Source organism: Drosophila hydei, unplaced genomic scaffold (genome assembly GCF_003285905.1).
Source record: "Drosophila hydei strain 15085-1641.00,03,60 unplaced genomic scaffold, DhydRS2 tig00000232-arrow-arrow-pilon, whole genome shotgun sequence".
In the NCBI taxonomy this organism is placed as follows: Eukaryota; Metazoa; Arthropoda; class Insecta; order Diptera; family Drosophilidae; genus Drosophila; species Drosophila hydei.
In genome coordinates, this window is record NW_022045690.1 from 889,842 (window position 1) to 909,400 (window position 19,559).

Sequence of the window (19,559 nt, forward strand, 5' to 3'; positions counted from 1 at the left end):
AAATGTGCATAGCTGCGCAGCTGAGCTGCTGTGTGCTGCCTGACTGGATAATACTCGCTCATAAGACATTAAGGAGGTAAATTTATAGTCATATATGTAGATCAATAGAGATAGAAAGCCAATATACTCTCTGCCAAAATACTCTCTTTCCATATCTGACTGCATAAGCTAAATTTATATTCATAAATGCCAAATCATCTAGAGACTAATCTAGAGCAGATCAACAGAGATCTAAAGGCAAAGCTTGCTTAATACCGAAAGCTAATATACTCTCCTTTAATATACTCTCTTTTAAAATTCTCTCTTTCCCTATAATACTCACATATGTCATATCATCTAGTGCCTAGTCTAGAGCAGATCAACAGAGATCCAATTGCTCCGCTTGCGTATTGCCGTAAGCTAATATGCTCTCTTCTCATAGGTGAACGAGCATCCTAATGAATTTAAGGTCTTCTCATATGTGAGGTTCATTTGCAGCTAGCAGAACTGTTCAAGCTCCAACTGATGCCATATACGGTCTGATAATTGGAACGGCTAAGGTGTCGGCGCTCAGCTTTGAAGCGTGATTCAAAGTGAATCAATTTCAGAGCCACTGAATAGAGAGATCTGCTAAATGTATATTAGTTTTGAGTTTTGTATGTAGACTTGATTGATTGCAAGCCTTGCGTAGCACAATCGAGCAGAGGCTGGCTAAGAATAGCGTATGATATATGAGCTGCTTGGAGCCGGGGCTTAGTTCAAGTGCCGATTCGCATCTGGACACAATTTACAAGTGGATAGTAAAACGTTCGTTGTCATAAGCGAAGTTGATCGTTTATCTTGAATGTGCATGGGAAACGTTTGTTCTTCCACTTGCGGAGATTTTTATCTGCCCACGATACAATCGGGCAGTTGACTTATTTGCAGCTGCCTTTCGGTTACCTGATAGCTGAGAACTCAATTCCCAGTTAGCCCGACCGGAAAGCACAATTGTCAATGCCATTCACTTTGCTGTCTGGCAGGCTGGCTGGCTGTCTAGCTGGTTGGCACGGCTGGCACGGCTAGTAAGTAACTATATTGTCAATGTTAAGTGAAGAGGAAGGGTATGCTCGACTAGAAGATACCCAGCAGCAGTGGAGGCGACATGAGAAAGTGCTAAATGAAGCAGCATTTGAGTTGAAGATCAGGGCTGAGCGGAAGAGAGACAGTAAATGTATTCAGCTACTCCGTTGCTTCAGCTGTGCATAAAATATGCAGGGTATATTAACATTTCGCTGTATATTTTGTACTTTTTGTTTGCCTTTTTTTCGGGCAAATCGTGAAAGTAACAGAAAAAGACCAGCAAATCACAACAACAACGGCAACAGAATGCGATTCAATAATAATAAGTAAAATGTGCAAAGTCGGAGCTAGTTGGAGATCGAAAGAGATCCCGATAGTGGATGCGCGTCGCGCGATTTGGTCATGATTCGGCAGCTACAGCAACAGCAGCAGCAGCAGCAGCAGCATCGAATCTTTATTAATATTTTTGGGGCCAAAAGAAATGGGCGAGGTCAAAAGGAAATCAACTGCGATCTGCTCTGCTGGGCAATTGAACCCTGCTAGATAAGTTGAGAACTTGAGAACGAACTCTTACGATTCGAGACAATGCAATTTGCATATTAAGACAATGGCAGCGACAAATATTTCCTTGGCTTTTGGCTATCTGTGCGCCTCTGGGCCTTGGCAAGAGCTCACGACCAGGCGCACAGGCGGCAGGCAACAGGCAACTAGAAAAGGCAAAGCAAAACACAATGAAAAGTTAATTGTGCAGCACTGAAAGAGCTCAGTTTTTTTTCGGGGAAATTAACACTTGACCAAAAACTAGGCTCAAGCCTGTGCCTACATAGGATGGACCAAATGGCACAAAAAGGAGCAGCCAGCAGCCAGCAGGCAGCAGTTCCACTGGACAGATAATATTTATGGCCAAATGACAAGACAAGAGAAGGCGAAACAAAAGCAAATGCCACAAAATATGCGAATGCCAATGTCAATGCTAGTGTGAGTGTCGAGTGTCGAGTATCTTTTGGTTTTTGCGGTCGGCTGTATCTGTGTATCTTTTAGCCAGTTCGCTTTATGTGCTGGCAGACATTTGCAATTTCATATTGCCTGGGCCAGGAGCAGGACAACAACGGCTTCTCCTGCCCGGGCATAGCGCTGTCGCTGGTGTTTATTAAATGCTCACTGCCCAAACTCTTGACAAAGGCGAAAACCCTCTTGGGGGGCGCAGGCATAAAAAAGCAACAACGAGGCCTTAACGACTTTTGCCCAGTTTCTCTTCTACTTTTTTTTTTTTTGTTTTTTTTTTTGCTGCTGCTGCTGCTGCTGCCTCTTGGGCTATCTTTCACTGGCTGTTTTCTGTATTCTCTTCTTCTGGTTGTTTTTGTTTTGTAGCTTGTCACATTTATCGCACTTTTATAATTAAAACGAGGAGTGGGCGCAACTAAAGGCTCTGCCAGATAAGCGACTCAGCTGCAAAATATGAAGCAACTGGACACAGCAGCAGCAGCAGCAGCGGCAGCTCCTGCGCCTATCACTTTGCCTAAATAATGATAACAATAAACAAAAAGCCAGCGCGCATTGTTGTAAGCATTTATTTATTTTTACTTTTGTCGTCTATCTATATATATATATAGCCATTTTTTCTGCTTCTTCTTTTTGTGCACCTTTAATAAATGACATATTTATGTATCTTGCGACTGCGATTTACTTGGCTAGTTGGCATAATTGTCGCCCCACAGGCAGCGAGGGAGACACGGCAAGATTAACAACTTCCGAAATGGGTTTTTTAATGACACCAATTATGAGTTTCTTATCGGTGCAGCAGCTGGCCGCATAGCTCGGGCAATGTTTCTGATTCTGTTCTCCTTCTGTGGGCCAGTTCTCCAACTTTTTAATGAAGTCATTTTTCTCGCAGGGCGCTTTGTTTGGCCAACGCAAATATTGTTACATGCCAGGTGACTTCTTAGTCCCGGGGGAAGCTACAAGTTGCGAGTTGCGAGTCGCAAGTCGCGACTTTCGCCGCTTTGTTTGTCATTTATAATCTCGTGTTGGATTCTCTCAGATATTTTTTTTTTGGGCACTTGGCATTGTTTGTGGAGCTGCCTTTGTTGCTGCTGTTGAGCCTAAATAGTTGGGTGCGATAATCAAACATTTGCCCAGCATTAAGCTGGGCGGGGGCGGCAAGGGCAGCAGGCGCTGGCAAAAGAAAAGCATCTGGAGACTCTCTCGCTGATGGGGACGCCAAGATAAAGTTTTGATGAAAAATCGCTGGGCTAAACAAATAGAATAGCAGTGGAAAAGAAAGCAAAGTGCTCACAGAAGTCAAGTTTAATGGGAACTTAAGAACCCAAGAGTCCAAAGTAACCAATGCCAAATGAAATCTGTTTACTTATTCATATATAACTATGGCTATAAGCAGCTAAATGGCAAAGGAGGTGAGCATGGATGGGGAAGCAGGACACAGCTTGGGCTAAACTTTCAGAGAGCTCAAGTCGAGAATCTCAATTCTTGCGGCATAGCTAATGAGCTTATAATGCTAAGGTAAACTCACTGAACTCTCATCGTCATCTGCTTACAGGGTAACTGCTAGTAGAGCATTGCCTACTGCATGACTTTGTTGACTTTGTGCATTTCCTAGATGGACTTTCGCTTTGTCAATGGCTTGTCAATGGCTCATTAAACGAACTTTTTGGCCTCGCATTTGAGTTGCTTCACACCTTTCACCTGGCACTTGAGTTGCAACTAATGAGTTGGCCCATTGAAATATTTGTCGCCTGCACTTCAAGGCCCAAGTCAGGTTGGTCAATATGGCCAACGCCAAGACGAACTTCATTTGTTTACATGCCAATTTCAATTTGTTTTAACTGATAATTTGAGCTCTTCTCTCTCACTGTCTTTGAATTGCGCTAATGAAGCCAATGTCAGCTGCAGTCCAGTCTGCTGGCCAGCATCCATTGGCGCCTGCGATTGTGCAATGTCATTTGAGAGGGGGTGCGAGCTGCTAGACTCTCAGACTGGCTTCATTAATTAAATATAATTGAGTTTTAATAGGCGTACTGAGCCCTGGCAACAACAACAGCAACAGCAACAGCCAGCAAACCCCAAGTGCCCAAGTCCGAAGTCCGAAGTCCGAAGCTGGCAATCGGAGTCACAGCCGCTGCTTATGCGGGTGTTGTAGCCGTTGAAGGTCGCGTGGGTGCTTCAACATGTCTTGAGAAGATGCTGTGACTACAGCAACAACAACAACAACAACAACAACACTCACAATGACTTAATGACTGACCATTGGGAAAGCTCGCAGTTGTGGCTCGGCATCTGTTTGAGCCCTCAGCTCTCAGCTCTCAGCTCTCGACTCGCGACTCGTATCCGCGCTTAACAATCACTTAGCGCATTATTAAAAACGCTTTTTGATTGCGCTTTGGCGTGCTTGGTCTTTGGATCGGTCGGCCTATTGAAATCGATAGGCGTTTGCTTTAGTCGCCTATGCCCTAACTTATGGACTACGACGACTGCAGCAGCCAGCATGACTTAATGGAAGCCAAGGCGACATTAGACTCACTTAAAGGAACTCTGCAGACATTGCCCAATCTGAATGGACTCCTAGCACTGCCTAATGAGCATCGATGTGACTTCAAACTGAGTTCAGAAACAACGTCGTGTCTTGAGATGTTTTTAAGTTATTGCAATTTCTTCTTCAGCTGCTCAACTCAAGCTTTCTTATTTTAAAAATATTTTAGTGGTTCAATCTGGTCAGGGTATTTCCTATGCGCTATGCTGTGCTGTGCGCGCGTGTTTTTCCCTTTTTGATTTTAATTGACCATGGCCAAGAAGTCGCACTTGGGAATGTCTCAATCAAAAGATACGGCAAACCCACGGCAAATCAACATAAATATTTGTGACTTGTTGTTGTCGTTGTTGTTGTTGGTGTAGGTTTTAGCTGCTGAGCCGGAAAATATCGAAGAGCCCAAAAAAACTTTTTCTATTGTTTTTTTTTCTCTCTATTCGAGACACGCCCCGCAGCTGTGTGTTGTTGTTGTTGTTGTAATAGTTGTTGATAATTTGCATTTGATTATGGATGTTAGTATCGTCGTCATTGTTGTTGTTGTTGCTGTCGCTGCGAAAATTGTTCCGGCAAAAGGCTTTGATTTCTAATCAGAGCTGTTAGATCTTGTAGCAGCCAGATTAGACTGCAGAGCGCAGCTCTTTGTTGTTGTTGTTGTTGCTGTTGTTGCTGTTGCCGTGGAGAAGGGTCCGATGATATGATATTTGATCTGGGCAGCACATGTCCAGCTTCGTCAGTGAAGTTGTCAACGTTCTTTGGAGAGGTGTCGCTGTATGCTGGGGCAGATACAACGTGCCGCTAATAAGCTCGTTTGCAGCCCAATATTAATAACGCCAACACTGGGATCCGGGCTGACAACGAGGCCACAATTTATGTAGCACCCACAAAACAAAAAACCAAAAAAATAAAACGAAAAAAACGGGGGTATAAAAAGCAGTTACAGTGAGCGCGACAAGAGCTGGAACGGGATCGGGATTGGCTACGACAAAAGGCAACTCAATAAAAATAAAAATAACAAGATGTCATAAAATGAATAGCCAAAGAAATAACAAGTACTATGCGACCTGAAGCTGAAAACTCCAGCCACAGCAGCAGCAACAACAACAACAACAACAACAACAAAACATGCCGAATAAATAAATAAGTGCATAACCAGAGCCAGCGGCTGGGTGGCTGGGCGGCTGGGCCAGTGGTGCAGCGGCTGAGCGGGAATCGTGCCGACCGAAAAAAAGGATAATTACGTGCTCAAGATTTTTTATGTGCCACAAAAAAAAGACAGGGTGAGAGGCAGACACAGAGAGAGAGAAAAATTGTCAAATTAAAGTGAGCCTAACGCTGGAATGGAGTGGGTAGCTGGGCGCGTGGGCGTGGGTGCTGTTTTAGGGTATAGCGCCCTTGGCAAATAAACAGCAACATAAACACACAAAACCAACCACCCAAATGTGTTAGCCACGTTTCAAAGCATAGCCAAATTCAAATGCAGCCAGCCGAACACTGAATACGCTCACCAAGGGGTGACCAGGCAAGAGCAATACTACTTTCGATAACCATATTTCAGCAACTGTTAAGGTTATCGATTACTTTTAGTTGCTCAAATATTTAGTCAGATTTGCCATTTGATTATTAATTATTTGCAGTTCTTATAACTTTGTGTTACTAGAGAAGTTTCTTTAGGCAAAACTAGCCAGCAGCAGCGCACAATTTCTGCCCTTTGAAAATATAATCATATGACAAATTGTCTCGATTACAATTGATTATGAATATATATTAAAAAAGTTCGATATATATAAACATAGTTAAAGACTGACTTCGACAACAATTTGTGGGAAGTGGAGAGAAGACAGATCAGCCTGATAGATATGGTTGCCTTGTCCATTAAGATATTTGAATACCCTTTTTTGCAGTGTAGATTAGGAAGAAGAAGCAGCAGCAGCACTCGCAAAATATATAATACAAAATTTGTCAAATGAAAATATTTTGAATGCTGTGAGCATCGAGTGGAATGGAATGAAGAGCACGATGAGTATCCACTGGTTAGACATAGCCCCAGACATTGTACTCTGTACAATCAAATACACCTTGCGTCGCTGTTGTTGTTGTTGCTGTTGGGCTTTTGCCTTTTTATACGCTTCGATAAGTTAATCCCGTCGTCTTTTAGCGCCTGTCAGCGCCGAAGCAAGCCCAACTCGGCTCAAGATAAACAACAAACTCAATGGAACGCTCAACTTGTCAGCCAGGACTAGTCGGTCGGGCATAGGCCTGTCCAGTTTTTGCCAAGAATCCTTTTGCGCTTCACCTTCCAAACAGGTGTGCGCTGTCGTCGGGTCAACCACCCTTGAATGGTGGTTGCTCTACACAGCAGCAGCAGCAGCAACCACCTCTATTTTGAAATATCTTTTCGAATATTTGCGCAAAATTTAATTAAAGTTAAAATGCCCAAAATAACATTCGATGTTCAGGCAGCAAAAATGAGAAAGAAAAAAATGATATGAAAACCAAATTAGATTTGTGGTATGTGGCCTGTGCCTGGGCCTGTGCCTATGACTGGGCACAGCTTTTGGCTAAAATAGTAAAAACTGTTTGCGATATTGGAAATTTTGAAGTAATTTAACCAATTCGGAAACACTAAACGCTTGAATAGTTCAAGCTTTTGTAGATGCACGAACGAGCACAAACGTTTTTTGAAAATGTGTGGAAATAGCAGAGGCAGACAGGGAGCGAGAGGAAGAGAGATGGAGAAAGTCAGAAGGGAAGAGAGGGAAAGGAAAGAGAGAGGGAGAGAGGAACGGAGAGGGCAAGGGATAAAGAGAGAGAGAGCGAAGGAGAGAAAGAGAGCAAGAGAGAAAGAGAGAGAGATATATGTAGAGCGAGAGATGAGAAACGACAGAGACAGTGAGAGAGAGAGAGATAGAGAAAGAAATAGATAGGGACTGAGAAAGACAATAGCAAAAGGAGAGAACCAGAGAGGGATGGGAGGGGAGGGGGAGAAAAAGAATAAAGAGAGGGAATGAGAGATACACTCAGAGAGCATGAGAAACAGAGAGAGAATAATCTTTGTAAATTTCTGAAGATGCTATAAATCTCTGTAATAAATACAGCTTTAAATAGAGAGAAGAAAGGAGACAAAAGTACTTCCAGTTATCTAAACTACTCAATTGATAGTGAAATGGTATCTGACATAGATAGAGCTTACTAGTTAACTAGACTCGATCAAAATATATCTGTCTGATTCGTGTTCCATTTCTTTACATAGTTCAACTATGTAATCGCAGCTGCCTTGCTTAGCGATAACTTGCTATCGACATTGTTATCGATATCAGGGTCTTCAGCTATATTTTCTGATCTTTATCCAGCCACTTTTTTTGCTCCATTTGAATGGCTTTTGACGTTTCGCTTGTTATTTTTTGTTCGTCTTTTTTTGTAGCCAAGTTGATTTGATTTTTATTTATTTTTATTACGTTTTTTGTTTTCTCGTTGCTTGTTGTTTATATAGCCTCAGAGGGCGTGGCCTGAGGCATGTTGCAATTTGGTCGCCAACAATCGACTAATGAGCTTTTTATTTGACAGCACAACGGACGTGTGTCTGTGTCTGTGTGCCTCGAGAGGTAGTTTGTGGCAGCCTCCTTTCGTGGCTAACCCCAATTCCCCAAGCGATTTTCCATTCCCAACTCGACACAAATTGTGTGTTAAAGTCTTGTGATTAAACAACTTTGGCACCTGCTTGGCCCGCTGCACTTTGATTGCACTTCACACCTACGCCAAAGCCGACGCGACGGCCAGCGGCGACACCAGCAGCGCAGTCGACGTCGGCGTCGGCGTCGGCTGCTTGCCGCTTGCCATATGGCGCTCCACCTTGTGCACCACTTGCGCAACTTGTTCGCATCTATGCCACTGATGTTTTCTTCTCTCTTTTTACTTTCGTATAAATTTGCCCGCTGACAGGCAGGAGCGGGGGCGTGCAGAGAGCGGACTGTGGGGCTGGGCTGGGTTGCTGGCAGAAGCCCCAAGACGTTCATGATTTAGTGCCTGGCAAATAATGTTCTGCTCCGAGGCGATAATCAGGCGAAAGAAAGTGCCAGATAGACAGCCGCTAGTGTTGAGTTGTAAAACGTTTGGCCAACTCATCAAATGGCCGCCAGATCTGTTCCACATAAACACGGCACTTGCTGCGATCGGGTGCACGCGCTCTCACTTGTTGAAAATAGTTGAATAATTGCATAGAGCGCATATTAAAATATGTAGATTGTGGGCAGCATGCGCATGATGGGCTCTCGGTATATCCCATGTGAACTCTAACTGAAAATGGAGACGTTTGCTGAGTGTCTAAATTTGATAGAGTTCGATACGATCGGGTTTTGGCTTTTGCATAATTATTGTTTGGCTTTGGGCGAAATGTTTGTGCATCAATTCCCAAAAGTTGAGCATTGTATTTGAAGTCGAAGACAGCCAGGGGTTGAGGGGGCGGAGGCTGAGCTTGATGTGGCATGTTGCATGTTCAAATGCGCTGCTGGCTGCTAGTGGCTGGCTGTTGGGCAGCCGACGCCTTGAAAGCTGCCAGCACAAGTCAACACCATGTGTTGCTGCTGCGGCTGTTGTTGCATGCATAAATCTGTTGCATGTTGTAAATGTTAAATGCGCAACGGCAACGACGCTGCTTTTCATCTGAGCTGCATCTTTGGCGCATTTGCGCTTCAATGCGATTTATTTGCCCGTTGTTTGTAATGCCATTTATTGGTGTTGTCGTTGTTGTTGTTGCTGCTGCTGCTGCTGCTTGTTGCTATTGCCTGTTGTTAAATGCTTATTTACATTACGTTTAGCGGCACTTGACGGGCGGCTCCTGCGGCTACAACAACAGCGCTGCAGCTTCAGCTGCAACTGGCACTCTGCGGCTGCAACAGCAACTCCATTTCCAAGTGGCAGCTTCGCATGTTGCCCCCACGTTTGGGGCGGCAACTTACCAGCAAAGGTAAAAACAAAAAGAGAGACGTTGCTGCTGTTGCTGCAGCAGAAATTTTGATTTATGTCGGCGCTGCGGCAGCTAGTTTCCTTCTCTCTGCATCTTTTGCGTTTTTGGATTTTTATGCCATACATATCATTAGCCAAGCGGCAGGCGAGGGCCGCTCAGCAAGTTATGCAGTCCATTTATTGCAACTGCTTCGAGTCGCTCAAGTCTTTATCTATGCGTTTGTCTTATGGACAAACCATTTTACGAACTATTTTAATAAAGTTTCAAGGACTCAACTTTATTATTTTCCAACTTCCACAGCTATTAAACTGCATTTTCCCCAAAAAAAAAAAATTATAAAATGAAAAAAAAAACCAACCAAAAAGTTGCCAGCAAAAGTTTTGCATTTTGTTTAACTTTGGACAGAGTTTTTTTGCCCCCTTTTTGTTAGCGTGCAGAACTCTTTGAATAGCAAGTGTTATTACACTTATTATTTATATTGTAATTATTATTTTAACTATTTGTTTACCGTTATAAATGTGTGTGTCTGTTGGGAGCGTAAAGTTATAAATGGCTTTAGCAGGGGCCGTGGCTTCAGCACACTAAGAACACTAAAACTTGATAACTATTTAGGGAATTTTAGCAGTTTTTGGTCATTTGCTTTCAGCCAGACTTTAGTTAGTTCAGCTCAAGCCACTCGAAAGCCAGAACTGTTGAGCCAACCCACGTTAATCTCTTCACACAGATCCGCAGCAGTGCTCCTTGTGTTATAGGCATGATATACCATCTTCAGTCGACGGTAGCCCAAGTAGTTGCTGTCTATTGTTGTTTCTTGTTATTGTTGTTGTTGTTGTTGTTGCGCATGAGCAGCTCTAGACGCGGCAGCAGCCAAATGTTACTTCGCTTCCTACTAAGCCCACTGGCATTGGCAGTTACGATTTAACATTTCGCATATTGACAGAGCAGGAGTCGGGCGGTGCTGGCGGCGCTGGTCGGGGCAAGAACTTGGAATTTTGAATTCAGAAGAATTGCAACGGCAACGGCAACGGCGCAAGTGCAACAGCAGCAGCAGCAACAGCAGCGGCAGCAGCTGTGCCACAAATACAAAGAAACCTTGCAGTGCTGGGGCATGGGGGAGCTGCAGTTGACGTATGCTTAAACAGATGCTGTTGTTGCTATTTTTGTATACAAATTTATTAGTAAAAATGAAGAAAACAAAAATGAGAATAAAATCGTAGATTCCAAGACTTGGCGCTGACTTGAGACATCATCTCGCTCTCCCACCCTTCCTCTCTGTCTGTCTGACAATAATCAGAGACTGCGTCTCCGTCTGCGTCTCCGTCTCCGTCTCCGTCTCCGTCTCCACCTGCCATTTCGATAGACATCTTCAACTGGCTGCTTGGAGCCGATGTTGACATTTGGGCAGCTGTTGGCTGACAGTTAATGAATTATTTAGCTAGCTTGCAGCGCCATGAGCTATGCAACAATCTTTTATGCCGTTTCTGCAACAAGCCGAGAGAGGAAGGGCAACTGGACTCTGATCCAATTAACTGCTTATACAAAACACAAATGGCCAGACATATAGACAGCGAGAGGAAGGGGACGAGAGAGCTGCTGGTCAGACGTGGACGGCATTCCATAGACATATTGTCCGGGCCCAAGTAATAACAGTAAAAATCAACGCAAGCCATTCGTCCGGATGTCGCAACGTTTTGATGTCCTTACGGCTGCCCTGTGGGCTACACTTCAGCAAACACACACACACAGAGACACACAGACACGCAGACAGAGAGCCTAAATGCCCCACTGTGCCCCGCAGACGCCTGCGCTTGGCTACCTTTACACGTGATTCTCTTGCTCTCACTTAAGGCTAACTCAGCTTTGACATGTTCTTTGCAACTAGTCACCTTACAGATGATATATCTGTGGCCCGAATTGGCTTACTAAGAGCATATCAGCTTCGTTCTAGTTAGCTTGATTTTGCATATGCTGGCCGCTGGTTGACTTTTCAATTTGTGTGTGTGTGCGTGTGTGTGTGTGTGTGTGTGTGTTTGTTTATATCTGTATGTGCTTTGGCTGCTTTTGGGGTCTAGCTACTCCATATTTCTGGCTGCTGGCTGGCTTTTGCTTTTGACGTGGCCTGATGAGCCTGAAGCTCTCGCTCTCGCTTTAGCTTTGGCTTTGGCTTTGGCTTTGGCTTTGGCTCTGGCTTTGGCTTTAGCATTGGGGTTGGCCCGCATGTGTAACGTTATGTGCATAAAAAATAATCATAATCACTTGAAAGCCCCGGCCAGAGCTAAATCCAAAGCATTAGGTGGGGCGCTGGCAGTGCAAATAAAGGGTTCGGACTTTGCATGTGGCACGGGTGCGCAGGCGGTTGGCTGGCGACTTGGCCCTTTGGCGCTTTGAGCACTTTGCCTTAACAATAAATAAAACATAAATTGCAACAAAATATAAAGCAACGGCCAAGTGATTTTCACTTTTTCTCCCATGTTTTGCTGGCCATTCGGTGCTGACTGTTTGCTCACGTCGCTAGAAACTGTTCACTGCCCTGTGCTGGCTTATTAAAAATATGGCTAAGTGAATTTGCCACCAAAAAGAGAGGCAGCAAGGACGGCAGCAAGGACAGCAGGCGACTGTTTAAAATTCATAAACATAAACAATAAAAACGCAAACATTAGGCAAACGTGTTAGCACTTGCCATTCAGCCATAGAGAAATGTCGACAAGGTGTGTGCACGTGTGTGTAGTATGCGTGCGTGTGTGTGTGTGTGTGTTAGCCAGTAAATCAGAGCGTATGGCTGTGACAGGCTCGTCACAGACAGCGGACGCCATGACGAATGACATAGCACAGGTCTGTCGAAAGCTGTCAGAGTTTCAGCAATGGACAGTCCCACAGCGCCGCCAGGCACTGGCTATTTGTTGTTGTTGTTGTTGTTGTTGCTGTTGTTGTTTTATCTCTGTTTTTTGTTTTTGTGCTCCAGTGAAGTGCGCATTTGACAAGCCCAGTAAACAACAATTAAAATGACAACGGGCCGAGGGAGCCAAAGGATTTTTGCACGTTGCGTTTTCTTTTGCTGCTGCCCCGCAGACCACCAGCCCCTTTCGAAAAAACTCTAACTGATGAAAACTGACAATGAACGAGCTTGAACGAGCGCTGGCCGGCGCTGGCTGGCGCTGAGCTGGACTTGGTAACGTATCCGAGCTCTGCGAAATTATAGCCACAGGACATGCACACACAAAGCATCCAAATCAGCGCCTGCTCCGCAACTGCACACACAATGTGGCAAACGAGGCCAAACAAAGCCCCAAAAAAAAAAAAAAAACAGGGGCTAGCAAAAAGCTGAGAGAAAGAGAGATAAAGAGAGAGAGAGAGGGGGGAGGAGCAGCAGTCGAAGTTAACTATTCCGGGCAAATAACTTGAGGACATGACAATGCAATTTCGAGCCAATGCTCGATCCCAATGAAAAATCCATCAACGAATCGCCAATCTCTGACTGAGTCTGACTCCCCCATCCTCCTGCTCCCCAGCCAGCCGGGACATATGCGGCCCATATTGATATGTCATGCTAGCCGAGAGCACAGCGCAGTTGATGGATCTCGTATGAATGCGTGAATCACAGTGAAACTTTGCTGCAGACTCTGGCCAAGCGCTGCCCAGTGCATGTTGCGCATTATCTTTTTAGGTTGGAAGCAGTGGCAGTGTTTGCTCTGCTAGTAGATACCCTGTAAGCATCACACTCTTTCCCTCTCTCATATTCTTAATAACATTTAGAAAGATCTAAATGTATATGAATCAGAGTCTGAGCAGTTTAGTTGAGAGTAGTCGACTAACAGATACCCTGCATATTATATAATTATAAATATATATATCTTTATATATATATATATTTATATATATTACATAGTTACATAGCATTTAAAATATGCATAAATACTGACTGGAAGATACCCTGTATTTTGCTCACTTATATTTATTTATATATTATGTATTAAATATAGTTTACCTATAAAAAAATTAATATAAGATCAATGTCTAAGAGTATAAGTATATGATGGACTATCACATACCCTGTAAAGTGCTGCACTTAGAGATATTTCATTTACTACACTATACACAATTACAAATTACAGTATAAATATGTGAGAGTAAGTTAATTGGAAGTAATTGACTAGCAGATACCCTGTATATCCCTTTCTTTATCATATTTATAGACAAATGCATTTTAAGATGTGCATCAAATTTATGTAAGTATTTGAGTATATGTTGTGAGTATGGGTATCTGTCAGGTAAGCAAAATAGGCCTATTTATAGACCAGTCGTTCATACCCACTCACACAGAAGCGCACATTCGAAGAGTATACAAAGGAGCCGCTAGCATAAGAACTTATGGCCAATACTGCTCGTAGCTAGCTTTGCATGAGCAACAAGCTAATTAATGGCTGTTAATTAACAGGTAAATAAATCAATTCGTTGCCTTAATTAATTTAATATATAAATATAAAAATAAATCCAGGCGAGTGACGCGCTCGAAGAGCAACAGCTCAAATTTATGCGATTCGAGAAAAACAACATCATTTTCATAAGTACAAAAAGAAATTTAGATATGTATATATATGTATATATATATATATATATATATATATTATAGCATTATGTTGCATAGCCTTGAAGCTGCTGCTGCTCTTATGATAGCTGACGCATCGTTCCATACAAATAAATAAATATATATATATATGTATATATACATATATATTTATATATATATATATATATATATTTATATATATATATGAACGCGATTTATATAGTATTTGTCGCTGCGGCTCATTTGATTGGACAAATTGCTTGGCTAATTTGCAAGGCATTTGGTTGAAAGCCGCTGGCACATTTATCATGACGCGTTTAGCATTAGAGCGCGTCCATCACATCAAGTGACTTCGCCGTGTTTGGCAAACTATTTTTGTACGGCCGGCCACACGGCGTATGAGTAATGTCTTGATTTGCCAACGGCTTAAGATTTAAATTTATTTATTGCCGCAGCATCAGCGACAGCAAAAACCAACTCAACTCAACTGCGGCTGCGATTTAATTTTAGATGCCTTGAATTCTCTTTTATTATAATGCAACAGATTTCATTGTTGTTTTTGTTGTTTTTGTTGCTTGTTGCTTGTTGCTGGCATCAACTATTTCTAAATCTTTGCCAGCTTCTTCTCCAATAGCTCTTTCGCTTTACTTTTTGCTTGCAAATGTTTTTTTGGCGCCTGCCTCTGCCGTGCGACGTGGGCGCCTCCGCTGGGTGGGCGTGCAGCTTGGGGGCAGCTGCGTTTGGTATATGCGGGCGCCTCTCTCGCACTGTGCGTGTGTGTGTGTGTGGCATGGCTTGCATTTTAATTATGACAAAGTGCTGTTAATGTGCCTTTCATTGCCCATATAAATGGGGCGTGGCACGTTTGCTTTTGATTAGTGGGCACCAAAAGGTGCTGACTGAAGCGCTGCAGGCCCTTAGCTTAGGAGCTCGACAGCTAGACACAGCGTCTAGCTAAGGGAACTAGTAGTCTTGCAGCTAGTTTTTGGCAGCCTTGCCTGTTGCATATATACACAAACAGATATCTTGAGTATCTTTGATTAACAATTGCCCAAATGATTCACTTAATTTGTATTTCTTTTCACTTGCTGTGAAGTTGCCTCAATTTGTCTGATCAACTGGGAACAGAGCAAGGCGAAATTTTAATCATTTCAATTTGCATGCGAAATCTGAGAAAGTTTTGCATAGACTTAACTGAAAAGCGTGTGCTACTGGGCAATGTGTGTTATTAGTTGATGCAACACATGTGGCAGCATGCCCGCCTGCCCCAGTAGCAGCGCCTGCCTGGCTGTCGGATTACTTGCGTATAATTGAAATCTATGCGGGCTCGCTGCATATCTCTAAGCGCACAACGAGGCGTTAGTTGTTATTAGTTGTTGTTAACAGCAATTACACACGCACACACACACACACACACACACACAGACTCATTATGTGCCAAAAATGAGGCACATTTTCAGAGATGCGACGCAAAAATTTTCCAATTTTCTCTGGTTTTTTGCTGCTGCTGCTGTTGTTGTTGTTGTTGGTTGTAATTGCCGGCAGTTGTTGCTGTTGTTGAGGTCACATTGAACGTCAAAGGCAAAAGTTTGGCAGAGCGTTAATTTCGTTTGCCCATAAACATGCAACATATGCGTGCAGGCAAAGGGGCGTGTGTGTGGAAGGAAGGGTCGCTGTGTCCTGCACTGCATTTGCAACCCTAATAAAGCGCAGCGGTTGCTGCCACACGTGGCCCAGCTCTGATAACAGACGCCTGCCTGCCTGCCCTACAGATTGCCAGCCAGCCTGGCTGCCTGCCTAGCTTCCAGGCAGCCGGGCAATGCCCACGTCCTGCCTCTGGTTTGTCCTGTTTGCCTGGACTTCGTGCCGCACTGTGATTTATGCACTAAGCAGCGGCGCGTCTATGCGCCGCCCGCTCGCGCCCCCTTCGAGCCATGCTGAAAATGCAATTCTCATCTGATTGTTGCTGCTGCTGCTGCTGCTGTGGCATGTTTGGCATGTGGCATCCACGCGAGATGCGCACGGTACATGCCACTTGCAGCAAGTGCCACAAAAACATTGACACATCGTTTACAAGGCCAGCACAGAGCCAGAGCGAGCAGACTTGGAGCCTGGGAAGCAGCTGCCCGCTCTGGATCGTGCCACAGTCGACAGCGACAGCGACAGCGACAGCAAGACAAAGGAAACATAAGAAAAACAAATGAAATATGAAATAGAAACGCTACCCCTATTGCAGCAATACTTGCTGCCTGCCTCCCACCCCCCAACCCCCTCGACCCGTCTCGATTCTTTTGAAAATGCTTATCAAATTAATTTCGCTTAAATTCGCGTTTATTGTTCGAGCTCAGCTCGCGTCTCTGGGCAGGGGGTTAATTGCGAGGGTTTAGCTCAGCAGCAAATACAACTAGTTGCCTCTCGCTCGCTCTACCCCTCCCTCCCCCTCTCTCTGCCTCTTTTATCTCGCTCTTTCTTCTGCTGACTTTCCTTAAGCGTTGCAGTATTGATTGCATGTTTATTGTTTGTTTGCCGCTTGATGCTTTGGCCAAAGGTAAACGGAGTCGATTTCCTGCGAGGGTTGGCCCAACAGTTGCCAATTCCATGTGCTCTACACGCTACACGTGTCCGCTGTTGTTCAATTATGTTTAAGCCAAATCTGCAGCGCAAACACTGAACGCCGCGCACTCTGGGGCACTCCACACTACTACTATATGTAACATTATATATATTTATATCTAGAAAAAATCAAATCATTTACAAAAAGAGCAGCGCATGGCCTCCACTGTGGCAACCCCTGGCAACCCCATTTCAAATGCCATCACCAATTTTTAAGTCGAAAACTAAACACACGCGACTCAGAACGCCGTCTGGATTGAAATTGAGTCGTTTAAGCTGCACCACCCAACCACCCAGCCATCCAGCCACCCAGTCACCCAACCCAACCACCTACACACTCAGCAACCCCAACGAAGTCGCAGTTCATCATTCATAGAACAGCTCAACCCTCCGAAATGTACTAATTGATTGAAATTCTCAGTTTTAAATAGAAATTTTTCGATTCGAAAATAATATCTCAATATTTAATCTGTCTGCTCTTCACAGAACACGAATCTATATGCTCCTCCTGCTAACCGTTACATACATTCCAGCGCAACCAAAATTCCCGACAGCGAAATTCTTGAGCAATCAATTTGATGTTAGCCAAAATATTCCTGCTAAGCTGTCATCAATTTTTATACAATTTATATGCGTAATAAAAACATATAAGATGCTCATAAATATCAAAGAGAAATAAATATATTGGTGAAAAACATCAATTGAATAGATGTTTAAAAATAAGCCAATTCGTCTGCGCGCGATTTGCCTCGATTTAATTGGAACTTTTCCAGATTTAATAAAATGAATTTAGCTTGAATCGAATTTGAGTTCTAGCTCAAGTCTTGCTACTACTAGTTTCTCTCAGTGTACTCACTTTTGCACTCGTTGGCTTCGCGTGCTGTGGCACGTCCCCAGGGCCGATCGAAGTAGAAGGGCTTGCAGCGTTCGCAGTCGCGTCCGTCCGTATTGTGACGACACTCGCAGCTCAGCTGGCCGCTGGCATCCGGCGAGCACTTGGAGGCGTGGCCGTTGCACTTGCAGCGCCCGCCCACGGAGAAATCGGATACAGCATAATGAAGACCCGCCGCAGCAGGCGCGGAGGCAGCGGCGCCAATGGACTCGATATTGTTGCCGGCCAGCGGAACGCTGTATTTGCCGGTGCGCAGATCGGCGGCGGGCGCATCTATGTTGAGCAGCGCTTGAGGATCGGGCTGTTGCAATCGATAGAAGACAATGCGTATATCGGTGGCTGTCACCCAGTCCTGCAGCACGGTCGACGCATCCAGATCACGGGCCGAGGGCCGACCCTCCAGCGTGCTGAAGGCGATGCGAGAGGCCACGCCACTACTGCCGCCATTGCCGTCGTGGCCATGTCGATGGGCGTCGCTGCAGCGTGGCTCGTGCTCGTTGTGCTTGGTGACGGTGGTGCGAGCGGGTCGGCCGAAGAGGCGGCGGCACTGCGAGCTGTAATACTGGAACGGCTGCCAGGTGCGGCCGTAGTCGGAGCTCTTGAAGATGACCAGCGAATCGGGACGTGGTGCACGGGGACAGAACTGCAGACTGACATAGGTTAGCTCGTACTTCTTGCCCAGGGACAGGGTCAATGTGACATTGTCGCCCCAGTGGCTGGAGCCGCCGCCGCCTCCAGCATAGCTGCCACCGGGCGCAATCGGTGCCGATCGCCAGCAGGTCACATTATTGGAGTTGTTCAGATCGGTGAGGGCGCGTGGCGGAAAGCTGTTCGCCTCGCAGCTGTGGCACTGCAAGTCGGTGGGGCCAGTGGGTCGGCTGCTTTGATCCTGATACTCGCAGTAGCGCTGCGGCTGCTGCTCGCCGCAGGTGCTGCTGGCCACGACGGGCGCATCGTATGCGGCGTTCACGAAGTCCGGTATGCAGGCGCGTGCCTTATCGTAGTCGTAGCACGGATCCTCGGCACGCGGCATGGCCAACATTTTGAGGTACGCATCGTTGGGCTTGGCCAAGGCTGAAATGGCGCCCAAGCTCAATAGAAACAGTTGCCACCGTCGCATGGCGGAGTTCACAATAAACACACACAAATCACACGAAAAAAATATATATAACTGTAACTGTAACTGCTAATTTTTGTAAGTTTAATACACACGCACACAATTGGTCCGTTTACTGTTTTGCCAGGAGGCGTTCTGAGCAGCGCGCGCAAGCGTTTTTTGGTGCGTGGTCTAAGAGCGTTTTAAATCGCGCGCGGGTCGCGTAGACTACACAGCAGCGGTCGTCGTCGTCGTTGACTTTGTTGTCGTCGGTCGGTCTTCGGTTTACGTCAAGTCGGCCTGCCAGTTAACAGTCGACTGTGTAATCGTCGTGCACGAAGCGCGCGCACCAGCCCACGAAGTCAGTTTGCTTTGTGTAATTGTGTGTGTCTGTGTGTGTGTGTGTCTGTGCTTGTGTGCGTGTACAGCGTCTACAGATCGCGTCTGCCTTTGTATGTTTGGCAACATATGTTGCTAACAAGAGCGCACAGCATCGTCTCAGCATCCACACTGTTGCTGGCTGTTAACTCACCACAGCATGCTCTCTCTGTCGCCCTCTCTCTCTCTCGCTCGTTCATACGCTCGCTCTCTCGGTTCGGCTTGCGCAGTCAATGTTGCTTGGCAACATTTTTGCCTGCAGGCGGCTGTTTTCGTTGCCGTTGCTGTTGAGCTGGCAACATTTGTTGCTGGGGCTTTTTGCATGGCTCTGCAATTATTTTATTGCCCACTTGGTGACACATTTTGTGGCAGGCTGCTGTTGATTGTTGTTTGTTTGTTTGTTTCGTTCTTTGTTTGTTTGTTGTTTTTGCAGCCATCAAAATCGCACCCAACGCCGCCGACCAC

General features: G+C 45.1%; 1 protein-coding gene across 2 annotated transcripts in view; it reads right to left on the reverse strand.

The window, feature by feature from the left end:
* Positions 1 to 19,022, reverse strand: part of LOC111600204 (netrin-A) — a 45,072-nt gene extending 26,050 nt beyond the window's left edge. For both annotated transcript variants that reach the window (XM_030223526.1, XM_030223527.1), the window contains exon 1: positions 17,585 to 19,022. In XM_030223526.1, the coding sequence (XP_030079386.1) occupies positions 17,585 to 18,740 (1,156 nt within the window). In that variant the 5' untranslated portion in view covers positions 18,741 to 19,022. The remainder of the gene's footprint in view (positions 1 to 17,584) is intronic.
* Positions 19,023 to 19,559: the final 537 nt, after the last annotated feature.